We start from the raw sequence: 19,487 nt of genomic DNA, 5'->3' as shown, positions 1-19,487 counted from the left end.
GATATAAATACTATACGCAATAGACAGAAATAATAAAAAGGTGGGTTTTTTATTATTAATAATGGCTAATAATTTTGTAATTATTAATAATGGCTTAATTGTGTATATATTCAGTGCATTGGTACAATACGACCATGATTGTACTTTTTCATCAAAATTCCAAATTTAAGTACAGTGGACTGTGGATTGGGACCAACAAAATATGCCGGTTTAGACAGAGTGCCGGTTTATAAATATTTCATTCAGAGAGCCATAATTATCAAAATCGTAAATTACCAACGTAAATAAAATGTCATTATCCACAACAACCTGACTAACAGTAACAGGAATAGCCGAGACCTACATTTTCAACCAATGAAATTAAAGATCCACAGTAGCAATCAAGATCAGGCATGGCTGGGACAGAAGTTCGGACCAGACTTGAATTGTAAAAATTACCAAAACAAAACCATAAAAATAATAATAAACACACACAAACTGAATAAACACAATTTTATTTTATTGATTAAAATCACATGAAATGGAATTACAAACTTGATAAACACAATATCATTTTAATAATTAAAATCACATAATAATTAGAATTTGAGTTCATTGTTTATTATGAATGTCACAGTCTATCGAGTGTCAGCTGAGAAAAAGTCTGTAACTGTTGATTGTGTTTTCTTTACGTGCTTCTTCAAAGCAGACTTCTCTGTCATGGCCTCCAGCTTTAATATTGGTTGTAACAGTTCGTCATCGGTTGTAGCAGCAAAGGTTTTCAGTTGTCTTAACATTTTAAGCGCATCGGCGTAAGAAAGTTCTGGTGTTGTGTCACAAGGTGTGTCATCTTCATCTCCCGAACTGTCGTCTGCTAGTTTCTCCTCGGTTTTAGCAACAGGTGTAAGGGCAGTTACTAGCTGAGCTTCCCACTCTGTCGTATCCGGATTCTCTGTTGGGATGTCGTGATCAAAGTCAACAAACTCGGCCGCATTAATATCACGGGATATGGTGGCTACCAACGTAGAAAGAGGAACATCGTCGTCATCAGCATAGTCATCATCAGCATCATTGGAATCAGAAGTGACAGGAAAATCACAAACCATGAAACACTTGACAATTGTTGTTGTCTGTGTTTCCTTCCAGGCAAGGTTAATCCAATTAACCGCATCCAACACTGTGATTGCCTTGCATAGTTCACTTACATTAGCACAATCTTCCATCCGTAAAATGAGCGATCTCATCATGTGTTTTCTGTACCTGGTCTTGAAAGCCTTAATTATGCCCTGGTCTAATGGTTGTAGCACTGAGGTGGTGTTAGCTGGTAGAAATTTAACAGTTACATTGCTCACTCTCAGATCACAGCCGTGGGATGGTGCGTTGTCGATGAATAAAAGAATATTTCTTCCCTGTCGGCGCATCTGTCGATTAAGTTTCTCTAACCAATCATTGAACAGTTGTGAATTCATCCATGCTTTCCGATTGGCTGTCCAGGTCACAGGGAGTGACTCCTTTCTAATGTTCTTAAAACAGCGAGGATTTTGGGCTTTCCCTATTACCAATGGTTTCGTTTTTTCTCCTGTTGCACTACAACACAATAAAACAGTTAATCGTTCTTTTGAAACCTTCCCACCTTTTGCCGCTTGTGTTTTATAAGTCAGTGTCCTGTCTGGTAATGCACGAAAAAACAGACCTGTCTCGTCACAGTTAAAGATATCCTTCATCTCGTAATCTCCAAGAATGGTTGGTAGGCGTGTCTTAAAGTCGTCCACGATATCAAGATTGACACCTGCACTCTCCCCACTAACTTTGAACTGTTTTATGTTGAACCAAATTTTCCATGACATCAGCCAGCCATCGGATGCTTTGAAGTCAGGTACTCCTAGCTGTTCGGCGAACTGAAGGGCTTTTTCTTTTAAAATCGGACCGGAAATTGGCAGTGTTTTGGATCTTGCCTGCTTAAACCACTGATGCATTAATCCATTTAGATTTTCGAACTTTCCGCCGGATATTCGTTTTCTCTCTGCCGAAATGTTGCTTTCATACAATTGCCGGTAATGATCACCACGTTTTAGAATGTCAGATACTGTCTGTATTCCTATCTTAAATTTCACTGCTAAATCCTTCTGTTTACATAGTGGATTCGATGAAAACTCTTCTATTAATTTAACTTTAGTCTGCAGTGAAAGTTCCATGTGTTGCCGTTTTCTAGGTCGCCCTGCCATTACTAATTCAATAAGACACGGCAAAACATGCGCCATACGTATTTATGCAAACTGCTTGACACTAAGTCGATATGAGTGAATACATTTAGGTTTCAACACACACTAATACTAATCCAGTTGATCTAGCTGCATATTGTAATTACAAGAAGTGCGGATCATTTTTTATTAAATGTTCAAAGAAGCGCGATTATGTCATCTCACTCGGTTACAGTCGGTAGCCTAATTACTTGCAAATTGTCATCTTTGTTTAACAATTGACCAAAGGCAGACTGAACTTGCAAAATTGTGTGCCAGTATAGACAGAGCTAATTACTATGTAAACCATTCTTTTGTTCTGGAATTTGCATCCGTAATCCGAAGTACACAGCTTCCGGATTAGCCAGAGTTTTGTTCCTAATAGATTAACGGTAGCTGGACGGGACTTTGATATCGTGCCGGTTTACACAGAAATCCGGATTACTCAAATGCCGGTTTGTACAGAGTCCACTGTATAATAATTATGTTGCCTCACACCCGCACCCCCATCCCTGAAAAACGGGTAGTAAATGAAAAAGAAGCAGGAATAAAAGAAAATAATACTTGATTTTTTAAGAATGTACAAAATTTGATAATATCCAGCACTTGCCTTAAAAATATTATTTTCACGTTAAATATTTACATTAGCGCCCTGCCCTGTTAAAATCCTAGCTAGAACACTGAATACATAACCATGTCATTTGATGCTGTGGGGCATTGGCTGGAACAGGACCTATCCCTCCTCAAACGAGCACTCTATCATGTCATTTGATGCTGTGGGTCATTGCTTGGGACAGGACCTATCCCTCCTCAAACGGGCACTCTACCATGTCATTTGATGCTGTGGGGCATTGGCTGGGACAGGACCTATCCCTCCTCAAACGAGCACTCTACCATGTCATTTGATGCTGTGGGGCATTGGTTGGGACAGGACCTATCCCTCCTCAAACGGGCTCTCTACCATGTCATTTGATGCTGTGGGTCATTGGCTGGGACTGGACCTATCCCTCCTCAAACGAGCTCTCTACCATGTCATTTGATGCTGTGGGGCATTGGCTGGGACAGGACCTATCCCTCCTCAAACGAGCACTCTATCATGTCATTTGATGCTGTGGGGCATTGGTTGGGACAGGACCTATCCCTCCTCAAACGAGCTCTCTATCATGTCATTTGATGCTGTGGGGCATTGGCTGGAACAGGACCTATCCCTCCTCAAACGAGCACTCTATCATGTCATTTGATGCTGTGGGTCATTGCTTGGGACAGGACCTATCCCTCCTCAAATGAGCTCTCTAACATGTCATTTGATGCTGTGGGGCATTGCTTGGGACAGGACCTATCCCTCCTCAAACGAGCACTCTACCATGTCATTTGATGCTGTGGGGCATTGGTTGGGACAGGACCTATCCCTCCTCAAACGAGCTCTCTACCATGTCATTTGATGCTGTGGGGCATTGGTTGGGACAGGACCTATCCCTCCTCAAATGAGCACTCTATCATGTCATTTGATGCTGTGGGGCATTGGTTGGGACAGGACCTATCCCTCCTCAAACGAGCTCTCTAACATGTCATTTGATGCTGTGGGGCATTGGCTGGGACAGGACCTATCCCTCCTCAAATGAGCTCTCTACCATGTCATTTGATGCTGTGGGGCATTGGTTGGGACTGGACCTATCCCTCCTCAAACGAGCACTCTACCATGTCATTTGATGCTGTGGGGGCATTGGCTGGGACAGGACCTATCCCTCCTCAAACGAGCACTCTACCATGTCATTTGATGCTGTGGGTCATTGGCTGGGACAGGACCTATCCCTCCTCAAACGAGCACTCTACCATGTCATTTGATGCTGTGGATCATTGGCTGGGACTGGACCTATCCCTCCTCAAACAAGCTCTCTACCATGTCATTTGATGCTGTGGGGAATTGGCTGGGACTGGACCTATCTCTCCTCAAACGGGCTCTCTACCATGTCATTTGATGCTGTGGGGCATTGGCTGGGACTGGACCTATCCCTCCTCAAACGGGCTCTCTACCATGTCATTTGATGCTGTGGGGCATTGGTTGGGACTGGACCTATCCCTTCTCAAACGAGCTCTCTATCATGTCATTTGATGCTGTGGGTCATTGGTTGGGACAGCTAGGACCTATCCCTCCTCAAAGGAGCACTCTACCAACTAAAACATCCGATCTACTTACAGTGAATAATCATCTTTCTGGATTTACTCTCAGTGTATCCACCATACTGCCAGGATGGAGTACACACACAGTCTACGTTATTCTGACGTCTGTTGGCTGTAAATGATATTGTACAGGTTCTGGTTTCTCCACTGTCAGTGTTAGAACAAGAAGTAGACCCTCCAGGACAGGACCAAGTCAGAGTTGGTTTCGGGTTTCCACCTGTTGTAGAACAGTGCAGTGTTATGACGTCACCCTCAAACACAGGGAATCCTGTTCCTGAAATAGCTGGAGCTTCACTTGGTGGATCTGAAAACAATCATTGTCATCTTGAGGAAATTAAATGTGAACTATTTACTATAGTGTTTTGTTGATGCTGTAGTACCATGGGCCGGTGCTGTCCACTCAACACATTTTCGGTAGTCAAGGAGGATTCTGAGAGATTTTTGCTAGCATTATAATCAAGACTTGAGTCTCCAACCCAGTGGATATTTGGTGACAGGAAAGTGTTTGTGTACTGCCGAATACCATAACATACACTGAAGACGTACCAATCCGATTAAAACTCCTTTGCCAATTTAATTTATTATTACTTTGAAACAGTCCACATTTGTAAGCTAATAGATCACAACATCTGATAAGGCTAACTCATTTATACTGTTTATATAGTTATGAAAAAAAAAGGAATTGTATTAAATAGTGGCTTCTGTAGCCTACACAAACTCTTTACAGAAATCCACGAAGTTGGTAAAATTCTCGATTAGTTCATAATTGTTAGCCTACAAAACTTACTCAAGGTCCCAAAAATGGCAAGCATGTAACTTTCTACTTTCTAAAAGAAATGAAATTTAAACAAAGACAATTCAAAAGTAGATGGAATAATAAAAAGAAGGAAAAGAAATGATAATAGCTAGGTATTTAGGAATATAGGCTATATTGGTCTCATTTACAAAATACAGTCTTTTTTTACATCTATTATTTTTCTTTCTTTATCTTTAAACAAAAAAATTCAAATAAAACTTCATTTAAATATTTGTATTTCAACCAGAGGTTAATGAATATACATCTGTTATTTATATATGTATACATGTACAAAATATAGTAACACTATAATCAATGATCATAGCCAACTATTTAATTTTTGTTCCTTAAGTAAGTTTGTTACAAAGTCACAGACCATGTGACTTGGACATGATTTGATGCACAGTACTCTGTGGCATATTGACCAATCAGAGCTATAGGGGTCAGATTATATTTTAATCTGACTATACAATTAGCTCCACTGGTTAATAACTATTACCTGTGGATGTAACAGAATCATGCCAGTGATTTGAAAAGACTTTGAAAACATTCGTAATTATGCCGAGGGTATTCGGGTGAATTACAAAGTATGCCGGAAACTAATTTTAATATAAAATTTTAATGTTGAACTTTCGTTTCAAGACAAAAAAAACCTTGATATTATAGCCATAAAATCTATTTCTTCTAGTACACAATCCAGAGTTTATTACTGCACTTTCCCCCCATTTTAATTAATGTTGAAATAGGTCAACAAGTTGGTCTATTGTTTAAGCGACAATCTAACTGAATTGGAGTTTGCTTATATGAACCACGGCCTTAACAGCCGAGGACTGCATATATGAACTTAATGCAAAATGGTTATGATTATTATTTAATCATATTGCCACAGACGTGGATCAAATTTCAGCCATACAGTGTTAAAATTATAACTACAATTATGTTAAACACCAGTAATTTAAAATGTACTAAGGCCTTGAACTTTCTTTTCATACAATCTAAAAAAAACCACCCATAAAACAAATAATATGGTGGTATATTTAGAACACACACATTTTTTTTCCTTATACTTTTAAACATACTGAACTTCAACTTGTATCTCGAAATATGGAATTGTTCTATCAAGTGCTTAACTTATTATTTTGAAATGTCGGTATATTATCTCAAGATTTCAACTTATACAGTCAAGCTCTCGACCTGTTATCATGACTATATGCCACTGAAAGTACGTACGCATTGACAAGAGATACATATAAGTACAGCATTCAACAATATAACTTAAGAGCTCAATTAAATAATAGCTTCAGCCCTCAACATCAATATAATAGGTCAAGATCTCAACATAAGGTGCACTTTCCACTAAGATGATCTGCGCACAGAAACATGCATTTTCATATCTACATTTTCATAATTTGACATCATCAAAGTACGTTTAAGCCACAAGTAAACATCGATTGACCTTTTTATTCTATGCATGTTGAACGCACACTCAACTTATTATCTCGAGCTCTCGACTTATTATCTTGTACGTATTACTGATTATATCTCAAGTGCTCGACTTGTTATCTCAACTGCTCAACTTATTAACTTGATCGCTTGACTTATTATCTAAAGCAACTTATTATCTCGAGTGCCCATCTTATATTAGCGTTTGACTGAGTACTCAACTTATTATATTAAACTCTTGACTTATTATCTCGAGTGCCCATCTTATATCAGCGTTTGACTGAGTACTCAACTTATTATATTAAACTCTTGACTTATTATCTCGAGTGCCCATCTTATATCAGCGTTTGATTGAGTACTCAACTTATTATATTAAACTCTTGACTTATTATCTCGTGCTAATTTTTTTTTATCTCCAGCGGTTTACTTATTATCTTAATTAAGCTCTCGACTACTGACTTCTGCATCAGTACTGTACAGCCAGAAAGAGAATTGCAAAAGAAAAAGACATTGATGTTGATGAGAGTTAATATGTTGGGCACTTGACATAATTTTACAATGAATTTGTAGCTTGAGATAATAAGTTGAGAGCTCAAGATCATAAGCTACATTTTTCCATTAGTAGCAAGGGATTTTTATATACATATATAACCGGATACTCTCACAGACAGGAAACCAAATACCATGTCATTTGACCAGCTGTGGTGCACTGGTTGGAACATGCAAAAAACTTAATCAGTTGAATGGATCCACCAAGGTATTTCGATCTTGTGATGCAAGCACCTTAGGCGAGCAATCAACCGACTAAGCTAAACCCTGTTCACACCCAGCCAAAAAAGAATGACAAAATATAAAGACATACTTGATGATGTCTTTGCAGTAGCTTTGTATCTCACGTAATCAGTGCACCACAAACGGTTAAAGGCCATGGTATGTGCTATCCTGTCTGTGGGAAAGTGCATATATAAAACATCCCTTGCTACATTAGAAAAAATGTAGCAGGTTTCCTCATACGTGTCAGAATTTCATGTATGACATTCAATAGCTGAAGATTAATTAATCAATATGCTCTAGTGGTATAGCTAAACAAAAAAACAAACAAACTTGTATCTTACCAGACCGATTTTTTAATATTATCTTTATTATGTCATCACACGTTTGGAATAAAATCCTTTGTAATGACAGATTTTGTCGAAGTTTGTATATTTTTTATCAACAACATTGGGACCATTCTAGATCAATAACATAATGCTGACTTGACATATATGTCAGAGCCGTTCGAAACTGGTAGTGGTAGTAGTCATTGAAGGCGAAAAAGTGGTTGAACCCCAAAACAAAATGGTATAGAAATTATTTTGGTATCATTTGTAGAAAATCATATTCAAAATCTGCTAAAATCCGCTTTGGGGAATTCTTTTTAAAAGTGTTTATATTTTAAGAAATTTTAGGAAATTTAAAAAAAATTATTCCAAATGACGTTACGTGTGAAGTCATTTAACAAATGTGTGGCGATTGAAAATACAATGGTAGGCCTATCTAAGTACGTCACAGAACATCGGCATGTAATAAAATGTCACAGTACACCAAATCCGTAATAAATATAGTTTATAAAACTGCAAATTAATCATAAATGTTCATGTATTATACCGTTATAGACAGCGTTTTAAAAATAGTATCCTCAGTTTGTATTTCCCACAAATATTGGTTTTTCTAATAATTAAAACAATATACTTGAATTTTTGTGCTTGAAATATGAATATCTGTATATTTAATGCATTTCTGATTATTTGAATTATAAATATCAACCTTCTCTCTTTTTCTTCCAAATGACAAACTGAAACAGCGTCTGAAATGGCACTTAAATTTATTGACAGACGTGGATTTAGGTAGGCCTGGGTCCAAGTGTCCACTAGTTTGCCTTTGTATGAGTCCTGTATGATGGGTATGAGGAAGTACATCAACAAAAGATCACGAGGCTCCAAGTAGAATTAGGAAAACATGTAGATATTGAGAGCATGAAGGCAAATCTGGTATCAGATTATTATATATTTGACTGATGATATGTTGAACAGTATATACATGTATGCTAAATCCATGGAGACAATCTCATCAAGCAGTGAATCGTTTCAGCCCCAGAATCTTCCACTTACATGAAGTTTACTGGTTCACCTACCTGGGTAAACTCACAAACGATGGCTTGGACCATAAGCATTGGTGTCAAAAATGTCAATTACGAGAGAATTGGATGCAGCATCAGAGGCTCCAAATGTGCTTTAGTGCTGGAGTGTTGGAAGCAGTGTATGCTCTTACTGCAAAATTGTGTAACAGTTTACGATTATACCATTCGTGACTAAAGTGGTACAAGGATCCCTTGATAGATTGTTTACTTAATAAATTATTTTGAGTTGACATGGTTTCTGCAGATTGTAGACAGCAGGGATATGAATCTGAATCTGTCAAAGAATATATATTGTGTCACATATTGGACACATCAAACGCACAATATTGGCTGTAAAATCAGTTGCAGAATAATAAGACTTCAACATATATAGATTTGGGGCACAACTTAAAAACGAACACCTATAGTATTCCAAAGTATACTAACCAGGCACAGATGTCAATTTCTTAATGGGTGTGTACATTAATGTAATGTAGTTAAGTTTGGTTGCGTTAGAGAAGTCTTCTCATCTCATATAAAAGACAAAATTAATTTCTTATCCTGGCCCAAATCCAGCACCTGCTAACATTCTCCCATCAATTAATCTTTGTAACACGTTCAAGGTCAGGGATAGGATACACCCCTAATTCTGTGCCTCGTAAAGTATATTATTTAAAAAATATTAATAAGTTATTTTCTATATAGATTGAGCCATATATTAACGGATTATAATGCTAAACGCCTGTTTGCTTAAAGGAATGATAAAGCAAGGCTTTTGGACTGGTATGCATATTCAACGATATATAATGCACATTATTGCTTAATATCAACAAGTATAATCATATAGTTAATTAATAAAACGGTTAAATGTGACGGCTATTATATATAATGGGCGCAGCCATTTCGTACCATCCCAGTGAATACGCCCTCTGGCGAGCTGGTGGTTACATAATACCTAACGTGTCACGTCAGGAATTAGTCTTCGAACTGAAGAAACAAAACATACCTGATTTTTGTGGTTGCATCACAATATTCTGTAATAATATCCATCCCAGTAACACAGCAACGTGTATATGTAGTTTATTTTTTAATACAAAATAAACCACCATTGCCAGTGTTGAAATAACTGTATTATGTTTTGTATATAAATTAACCCACGTACTGAAATAATAGTCGGAGTGTTTTCTTGGTTAATTGGTCTTTTCTTTCCTTGGCCTGCATGTACCTGTGGTTCTTGATTGGCAGGTGTATATTTAGATGGTCCCCAGACACTGTGTCTAGACACACCAAAAAGACGTGCTTCTTTTATTAAAATCACAGGGTATATTGTGTGATAACCTCAAATTGTAATGGACTTTACCAGCCGTCCTGCTTTATTACTGTAAGTAATTCTGTAAAACCCTCTATTAAGTAGACTTAATTTCCCATCTAAAATCACAAAACTGACCAATTACGTAGTCCCAGAGAAAAGAAAATTATCACTTGGATATCGTGAGTGGTTGTTTTTGCTTGAATGTATCCTACCAATAGGCCTAATAATATGCATTTTTTCTTTGGATTTTTTAAAAGAAAAAATACTATAACTCCATTTAGTTATATTGATGCAAATTGAAATACATTTAGTTAAATAGTTTTATTATACTATCAAGTCATTTATGTTGTTTTACAAGTCAGGTTGATGAAAGCAAAGCGCCTTGTCGTGAATTAGATGGCTGCCCCAAGTTAGCAGGAATAATCATGGTTTTTTTATTAATTCTATAATTACGCATTTTTCATTTATTAAAGTGTCAGTATGTATTGGTGGTCCGGGTATGCATTTTCCAACACATAAGGCTTTTGTTGGAGTTTAGTCTACCTTTAAGATTCAAATCTGCATAAAATAAGTTTGATTTTATTTTTTTTGGTCTGGTGAAATACATCCATGGTCAAGGAACAGTATTATCATCTCAGTATGTATTATGGAGTGGTATGTATTTTGGCATGTTATCTTTAAATAGCAATTGTGGGTCATCAAAGAAAAGCTACCACGTCAAATGCAGAAGATTTTGTTGACAGAGGTATTTTTTATTGATAAGAATAAAGCAATGTTTACAATTTGCCAGTTTGCGGTAAGTATAAACAATTAGACATATCATGTAACAAAAAGTACTATTTTCCATAAGGCACCTTTTTAACATGCATAAACATTCCTCTATCTCCAAATTTTCATACTGAATTTTACTCACTGGCTGTACAAAACATTGTCGTCTGCTACTAGTGAAATAAACACAAGGCAATTAGACCACCACAACATCTCTATTTCTATGGACGTCCAAATTAGTTTGATTTTGTTTGTTTTTTGTTTAATGACACCACTGGAGCACACTGATTAATTAATCATCGGCTATTGGATGTCAAACATTTGGCAATTCTGACATGTAGTCATCAGAGGAAACCCGCTATATTTTTCTTAATGCAGCAACCCTTACGGAAATAACCTATACAAACTTATAAGTGGAATATACTTTACTTATACGCCACTTATAAGTTACCTATATATTGGTATAAGTGAAGTATCAGGGTGTATAAGTATAAGTGAAAAAAATGGTTAATGGATACTTCACTGATACTCCACATATTTTTCACCTATAAGTGGTTTATCAGTGGTATAAGTGAACTGGAATTAGATATTTTTGTTGTTGTTTCTACAAGTGAAATATAAGTGAAATATTAGTTTGGAGATAGTCCTTTTGCAAAGAAAATGATGTGTTCCAAATGAATGGGGAAAAAACTAAGTCCAAAACATTTTCATGGTTATTTTTTTAAAATTCATAACTTCTCACAGGATTTATCGAATTCATTGAGAACAGTGGCTAAACAACCAAACATACATGTAGCAGATTTAGATAGTATTTACGATAATTTAAAAAAAAAAAAAAAAAAAAAAAAAAAAAATATATATATATATATATATATTTGATACATATGGTTATATATGATTAAAACAGGATCATCTTGTAATTATCCTATACTACCTCCTCACTTTCAATAGACTCCCCCACCCCAACACACCTGTCATAATAAAGATCTGTAAAAAGTAGCTGATGGGGGGGGTGGGGGGGTGGGGGGGGGGGGAATTGCTAATATGCCACAGTTCTGGTTAAGAATTATACAAATATATTTTGTTTTGAGCTGCCATTTAAACGTTAGAATATTGGTTCAACATTATTGACGTTGCACTGCGTAGAATGCATAAATTAACGAACTACACTCGCCTGTGTCTCGTATTAGGCTGGTTGAACGAGACTATGCGACGTCATACAGTGTTTTGACAGAAGCGCAGTCAAGCTGCATGTAGAGTACCAGTCCAACGCATGGAATAAAAAAAAAGGATCGGTCTATGAGTCTGACTATGCGGTTGACCTAATATAAAAAAGACAATAAAAACGATCGAATCATTATTGCGTTTTGGTTAGTATGAATTAGAAACATAAATTATACAGTAAACATTATATACAAGTATTCGTGTATTCGGTTCAGCTAGTGACGAATACGAATGCAACTACGAGCTTTCCAGTCGATTCGTCCACTGGACAATTCGTCCACAGACGATTCGTCCACCGGACGATTCGTCCACTCACCTCGGACAATTCGTCCACTCGATGACTGCATTTTTTTTCAAACATATTAATAGTTATTTCTTTGACATTGTAATCGTTTCTTAACATTATTTTGTGTATACTATAACCAAAAAAGTAAAATAGAGTTAGAATTCAACATTACTATCCAGTTTTTATTAACCGTTTGTATTCATTATCATGCGGATGATTCGTCCACGGACGATTCGTCCACTCGCCCGTACACAATGTGGTAAATAGGTAATGCAAGCCTCCGGATTCCCTGTCTGGAGCTCCACGCAGTAAGACGTGTTTGTTTTGCGTGTGCACACTGCACGTGCTTTCGTGTGCTCGACTTGGGGGTCCTTCATTTCGTTGTTTTTGTCAGCGAAATGAAGTTTTGTACTGGGATGTATGCGGCCATTGGAACTGATTGAACGCTGGAACGCTTCTCGTTTCGACAGCCTGCACCACCAGGTTGGATTCTTTTTTAGCGAGATTCCTTGCCTCCACGTCATTTCTCCGTCTGACTGTCGACTTGGTTTTTTTCGTGAATCGTATGACGGCCATTCTGCAGAACGCCGCGGTTGTTCGCGTTTAGTCTCTACATGTCCGAGCCTGTCCTAGCAGCACTGGAAGATTGACCGCTCCACTCTAAGAAGAAATAGGAAGCGGGATCAGCCCCTACTACTCTTTTTCTAGACTTTACCTTGCTTTATAGTGATACCATCTCGTATCCTCCGGAGTCGGGCCCGTCCGCACCACTATACCAAACCATGACGACTGGACTATACCCTAGTCTGATACTCTCTCTCGTTCAGACGGATCCGGCTTTTCAAGATATGTATTTCAGCACAGCACTACACCTTCAACGTCTATCGACTGTCAATCTAGAGGTTTTCTTGACGGGATGCAGCCCATCTCGTCCCTTTAAGCTGTGCACCCAAACGGCCTTAACGAGGCCACTCACGTGGACATATCGATCGGTCTTTAAACTTTTAAATCTGCGTTCAAAAGTGGTATATAGGCACGTTAAACTAGTTATCATCAGCAAGCCTCCGCATCGGAAGACTTTATTACCCCCCCCCCCCCCCCGTCATGTTCTCCTTCAATGGCGTAAATTCTATCCACTGTACCCTCCCTTGTCACGTTATGCCTAATAACCTCGAAATAAAATAAAAACGTGTTGTCTTCAATTCCAATTTAATTAAATGTACATTAAAAAACAATTCAACAAACCATAGTTTGACACCCAAGCCGATGTATTTTTCGTGTTGGGGTGTCGTTAAACATTCATTCATTCATTCATTCCATCCATACAGGTAGTTAGCGGTGCAGCTTTGAAATAAGGCGTGTTGTTTTAGACGCTACTGGATCCAACTTGGTGAAACAAGCTTAAGCAGTAATGAGCCTGCATTGCTAATTACTTCACGATATCACAATAGAGGACACCTGTACACTTACCACGTTGAAAGGGAAGGACTAAAGATTATCTTTACTGGGCACATTGTACTAAAAACATCCTACGACATGTAGCGTGAAAGGCGTACATTATAGAAACAAACAATAACCGAATAAATAGAAACGCCAAAGAATTATGTCTGCAGAGCATTGTTACAAAAACATCAACCAAGCGTAATCTAATGCAATATAATTTATTTTCACCTTTGTAAATTTATGACACAGCAAAAAAAATATGGGGTAATAATGGACGAAATAAAAACCCAGTGGACGAATCGTCCGTGCACGAATTGTCCAGTGGACGAATCGACTGCATCCCAACTACGATACAGATCGCTGTTCGGTGCACCGAATATTCGAGTATATCGTTACACCCCTACCACCATCACCACCACACCACCCTGCATAATTGAGCAGAAACAATCACAGTTTATTACCGAATACTTGGCTATGGCGGAAAATGAAGAACTTAGGTCAAGTTTCGGATGTCCTACTATTTTCGTCACGTTTGGAAGGGAAAAAAGGTAAACATGATTTTATTATTTTCTTACTTATTCTAGACACCTTTAATATATATAAGTTGACATCTTTAACTGTATTTGTTCTCATATTGTGTGATGTTTGATGACAATCGAACGAATGTAACTGTTCTACATGATGCAACATTGGGTCATGACACATAAAATTTCCAAAATGGCCGATCAAGGCATATTTTTCGGGGGCAGTTTAAATACACATAGATCACGTTGACATCATAAATAATACATTTAAATGCAAAATAAATATTTTAAGATGCCAAATTGATGCATTTATTACAGAAATTTTTTTGTTATTTCACCGATGGGTACAGATGTTTACAACGATAGTAATGCTTTTTTGGGGCGATTTAGGTCACATGTCCAGTTTCACGTACTCTGATAGGTCAGCAGTCTTTGTTTACAAATTAATTTAGTTTTAATTTGTTTAATTTATTTAAAGTATCACAAGTAGCAGTCATTTTTCATTTTACTTAGTAATATATATTGGTTTTGGGTACCATATGTTTCGTCCCCAAACCAGTTCGCCCCCAGTCAGTTCACCCCGAACTATTAAAGGGTTCGCCCCCTCCCCTAATATTATGTTAGGTAATAAAAATGATTTTGGCTTAGGTAATTGGTTGTTTGGCAAGTCTTCCTTATCCCCCCCCCCCAAAAACAAAACAAAAAAACAAACAAAAACACACATTTTAAAAATATTTGTTAGAATTAATGTAAGGTTAGAGATAGTTATTGATATTTTGTTTAAGCTTATAAAACATTTTGTTTTATAATTTTAAGCAACATAATGTGTATATTTCATAATCCTTTCTGGTGATCAGGCTTGGGGTCGCAACATCATGCATTCATATGTTTTTTTCGTACATACAAAATTAATTATTTGAAAGTAAAATTTGGTTTGGGCTACAATAAACCTCAATTGTTTAGGGTACCAGACGTTTCTCCCCCAAGCCAGTTCGCCCCCAAATCGGATGTCAGTTCGCCCTCGCGTGCTTAACCAGTTCGCCCCCACAAAGGTACCAGTTCACGCCCATAAAGATTTATATGTATTAATTAATTAAACTGGTGATTATGTCAAATGTGCCCGGACTGACTCAGGATCCAACCAAATCGTGGAAAGACGACAATCCCTCCCCTCTAAGAAAAGAAACACACACACACACGGTTTAACATGCCTCTAAAGAAACAATACAGTAATGGTTTAAAAGTAACAAATAATTGGGATTTGGGGGCGAACTGACAAATAGTTCGGGCAAACAAGGAAACAGTTGGGGGCGAACAGGTCAAACTGGGGGCAAAACGTCATGGATTCATTGTCTATACAAAAAGTAAGTTTGTTTTGTTTAAAGACACCACTAGAGCACACTGATTTATTAATCATTGGCTATTGGATGTCAAACAGGTAATTTTGACATATAATTTTTGAGAGGGAACCTGCTAAAAATTAATTAGTAGCAATGTATTTTTATCTATGCACTATCCCACAACAGGATAGCACTTACCAAGATGAAATATCATACGAAATCGTGCAATAATTGCCGATCGATGCATACTTATTGTTTGCTGAGAATATATATAAAATTAAAATATTTATACAGTACACGAACCAACCATAGTGGCAATATCGGAGATCGGCTCGGCGGTTTCGGAAAAAAAAAAATGTTTCCAAACATTTGCCGATCGGTGGATCGGCAATTTTGTAAAATATTTATTTCAACAAGAATTACGTTTGCACTTCATCCAACGCGTAGAACTGTTCATTATGATTATATTGACCATGTTTACATGCACATTGTTATTAACAGCTTCAAGTCATAAAAGTGAAACACCAATTTTTTTAAATAAATAAATTGTGAAACTGACTCACGTGCAACTTGCGTCAGCTGTGGAAGAATTCATTATATATGATGGGGATCAGTTTGATCAGTTTGACTTTTCGATATGCCACCGATTTAAAAAAAATAAAAATAAAATAAAAATAGGGAGGGTGGTGGTTTGAGGGACCGATGTTTAAAACCAAATTGGCTATCAGACTATTTTGTTCCACACCAGTAACAACTTGCTGCGATTCTGCAAATTCGCACCGGTCACTTTGCTGCGAACCTGTGTCCTTTATCTGTCGGTTGTTGTTAACTGCCGATATGTTATAAATTTAATTTAATTAAAAAATCGCGGTATTGCGGTTTTGAGAGAAAAGAAGTGAAATCGACAAATAAATGTGCATGTGGCTTGCCTACGTGACATCTGTCACAAGCGGCTAACAAAAACTTCATTTTATTTGTATTATTATTATATGTATTATTATTTAGGATGTTTTTTAAAATTTGTTTCTTTTTTTCTTTTTCTGTTTTTGCCAATGCAGGCGCATATGAAATGTTAGCAAGGGGGGGGGGGGGGTCTAGACTGGCGAGCTACGTTTATGGGGGGTGGGGGTTACAAAACAATGTACACAGGCGCATGTGCAGAAAATTGAGTACCGGTGTCTAGACTGGTGAGATTTTTTTAGGGAATATTGGGTCATGCTTCGCCAAAAAATATTTTTTTAAAAAGAAAATTCGGGAAGGGAGAGGAGGGTAGACCCTGAAGCACACCCCTGTGCACACGCGCCTGCAATATAATTATGTTTGCGGCTTAATTTATCAACAGCCCAAACGATCGCGGGTCTGCAAGCTGCTTTGTTAATCGATTTCCAAAAGGAACTAGGGTTCAGGTTTTATTTGAGGCTGTTTTTATTGTGGATAAGCAAGCCCCCATTTACATTTTCTTCACTATCTGTAACAATAGCATTATACATGCATGTTTACCACCGATTTGACAAATGATCGTTAGTCGTTTCGTCTGCGTTGGGAGTGATTTTCGATAGGAACGTACGCAGGCACGTGGTAACAATATCCGGGTGTGGGGGTTTGGAGCACAATCTCTAATGGAGGGGGCTCAGTCTCTAGTGGGGGAGGGAACAGAAGCCAATTTTAAAAAATCTGTATTTATATATAGGACAAAACAAAAAAACCCCGTACATATTCGTCCACAAGTGGGAGAGGTGTGTGCTACATGTGCCTGGAAGAGGTTTTATATGGGGATGTTGTTGCTGCAAATATGTTATATCTAACCCCATTTACCTTTTCACTAGCTGTACCAATATCATTCTGTGTACCGTCGATTTGATCAACGATCTCAACGATCGCTGTTTGTTTGTGTGCTGATTTAATAATATGAGAGTTGGCGTGATTTCCAAAAGGAACATTGGTAAAGATTGCATCTGGGGCTGTTGTTGTTGTTGCAAGGATATTCTCTCTAGCCACCATTTACCCTTTCTGCTCTAGCTGTACCAATATCATGTTTACCGCCGAGTTGTCCAACGATCTGAACCATCGTTTCGTCTGCGAGCTGTTTTATTTAATTAATGTGAGTTAGCGTCATTTCCTAAAGGATCTTGGATACAGGTTTTATCTGGTGCTGTTGTTATGGGCCCGGTATATCATCTCTAACCCCCAATTACATTTTCTCTACTAGCTGTATCAATAACATTGTATACTTGTTTACCGCCGATTTGACCAACGATCGCCGATCGTTTGTGTGCTGCTTTGTTAATATGTGAGCTGGCGTAATTTCAAAAAGGAACCTGGGTACAGGTTTTATCTGGGGCTGTTGTTGTTACTGGTGTATTCTCTCTAGCCACCATTTATCCTTTCTCCACTTGCTGTACAACTATTATGTTTACCGGCGATTTGACCAACGATCACCTGTTGTTTCGTTTCATAACTCCTGTTAATAGTTATTGTGAGCTGGCGTGATTTCCAAAAGAAACTTGGGTACCTGATTTATCTGGGACTGTTGTTGTTGCGGGATGTATATATATATATATATATATATATATATATATATATATATATATCCCTCAGTTACCTGTGTTCCAATAGCTGTACCAGTATGCTTACTAGTATATCTTTTTTACCAACGGTCCTATGTTATTTTGTCTAGGAGCTTTCTTTTAATAACTCAAAACGTGTCAGCAATTACAAAAGGATCGAGTGCGGGTTTTATATAGGGCTGTCATTTACATGTTCATTTGATTTTGATTTGGAAAAACGTGTAATCATAAAATAGGCCATTTCTCTCCAATAACCATACATGCACAGTTGTGCGTTTACCAACCCGATTTACGAAAGTAATTTGGGTGCAGGTTTGTCTGGTGTGTGCGACCCGCCCCCCCCCCCCCCCCCCCCCCCCCCCACACACACACAGATAGAGGGGTTCTGGGGTTATTTCAGGTGTTATTTACTTTTATTTTATTTTTATTACGGTCTTTTTCTTCAAATATATCAGTTTTGACTTTGATTAGTATTTACAATATTGTGACGATTTAAAAAACAACAACAAAAACCCCAAACAACAACATTTTAATTCAAATTTTGTCTCGCAGCTGTTCCTTTTTAAGCACATAAAATTCAGTGCAGGGGGAGTGGAGAAACAACAGCAGTCTGAAGATTGGATTCATCCACGCTATATTTATTGTTTTATATTTTCACTTTCTGACCCCCCCCCCCCCCCCCCATAGGTATTTAATACAGTAAGTTCAAAAATAAAATAATACGGCAGATGAAATAAGACCTTTATAACTTAGTATCTAGTATATTTTCCGACTGTATTTATGAATAATGAAATCAAATATCCTAGAATTCATCTACTCACATACTGAATTAAAACTGAGTAGCATAGTACCTAGGTCCCCATCATCGAACAAAATGTGTTACAGGCTTAAAAAGCAAAAATAATAATAATTATATACAATTATGCTCCCCACAACCTAACCACAATCCGAAGTATGCAAAACATTTCTCTTTTACGGTCTTGTTTTGCCTGCCTTACAGCAAACCACCAGACGTTTCGAATACACCGACTCCAGACGTCTCGAATACACAGACTCTCAAAGGAAGCAAATCACCACACCGTGCATGGGTGTTAATTCCCTCTTTTCCACGTGTTATATGGGATGGCCGGTAATTGTAAAAGGTGGGAGAAAATAGGTGTCATTGGGCCCGCGATGAGGCACAACTAGGCCAGGGGGTGGAGGTGCGAATTCCTCGTGCTGGGACC

At 37.7% G+C, this 19,487-nt stretch overlaps 1 protein-coding gene across 1 annotated transcript in view; it reads right to left on the bottom strand.

The window, feature by feature from the left end:
- LOC121391363 (B-cell receptor CD22-like) overlaps positions 1-19,487 on the bottom strand; it is a gene marked incomplete at both ends in the record, with an annotated part of 172,186 nt that overhangs the window by 19,602 nt on the left and 133,097 nt on the right. Inside the window, one exon of the mRNA XM_041523022.1 lies at positions 4,417-4,704. Within this exon, the coding sequence (XP_041378956.1) occupies positions 4,417-4,704 (288 nt within the window). The remainder of the gene's footprint in view (positions 1-4,416; positions 4,705-19,487) is intronic.

Source organism: Gigantopelta aegis, unplaced genomic scaffold (assembly GCF_016097555.1).
Source record: "Gigantopelta aegis isolate Gae_Host unplaced genomic scaffold, Gae_host_genome ctg2221_pilon_pilon:::debris, whole genome shotgun sequence".
Classification (NCBI taxonomy): Eukaryota; Metazoa; Mollusca; class Gastropoda; order Neomphalida; family Peltospiridae; genus Gigantopelta; species Gigantopelta aegis.
Note: the sequence above shows the minus strand (reverse complement) of the source record. Positions and strands in the feature narration are given on the sequence as shown.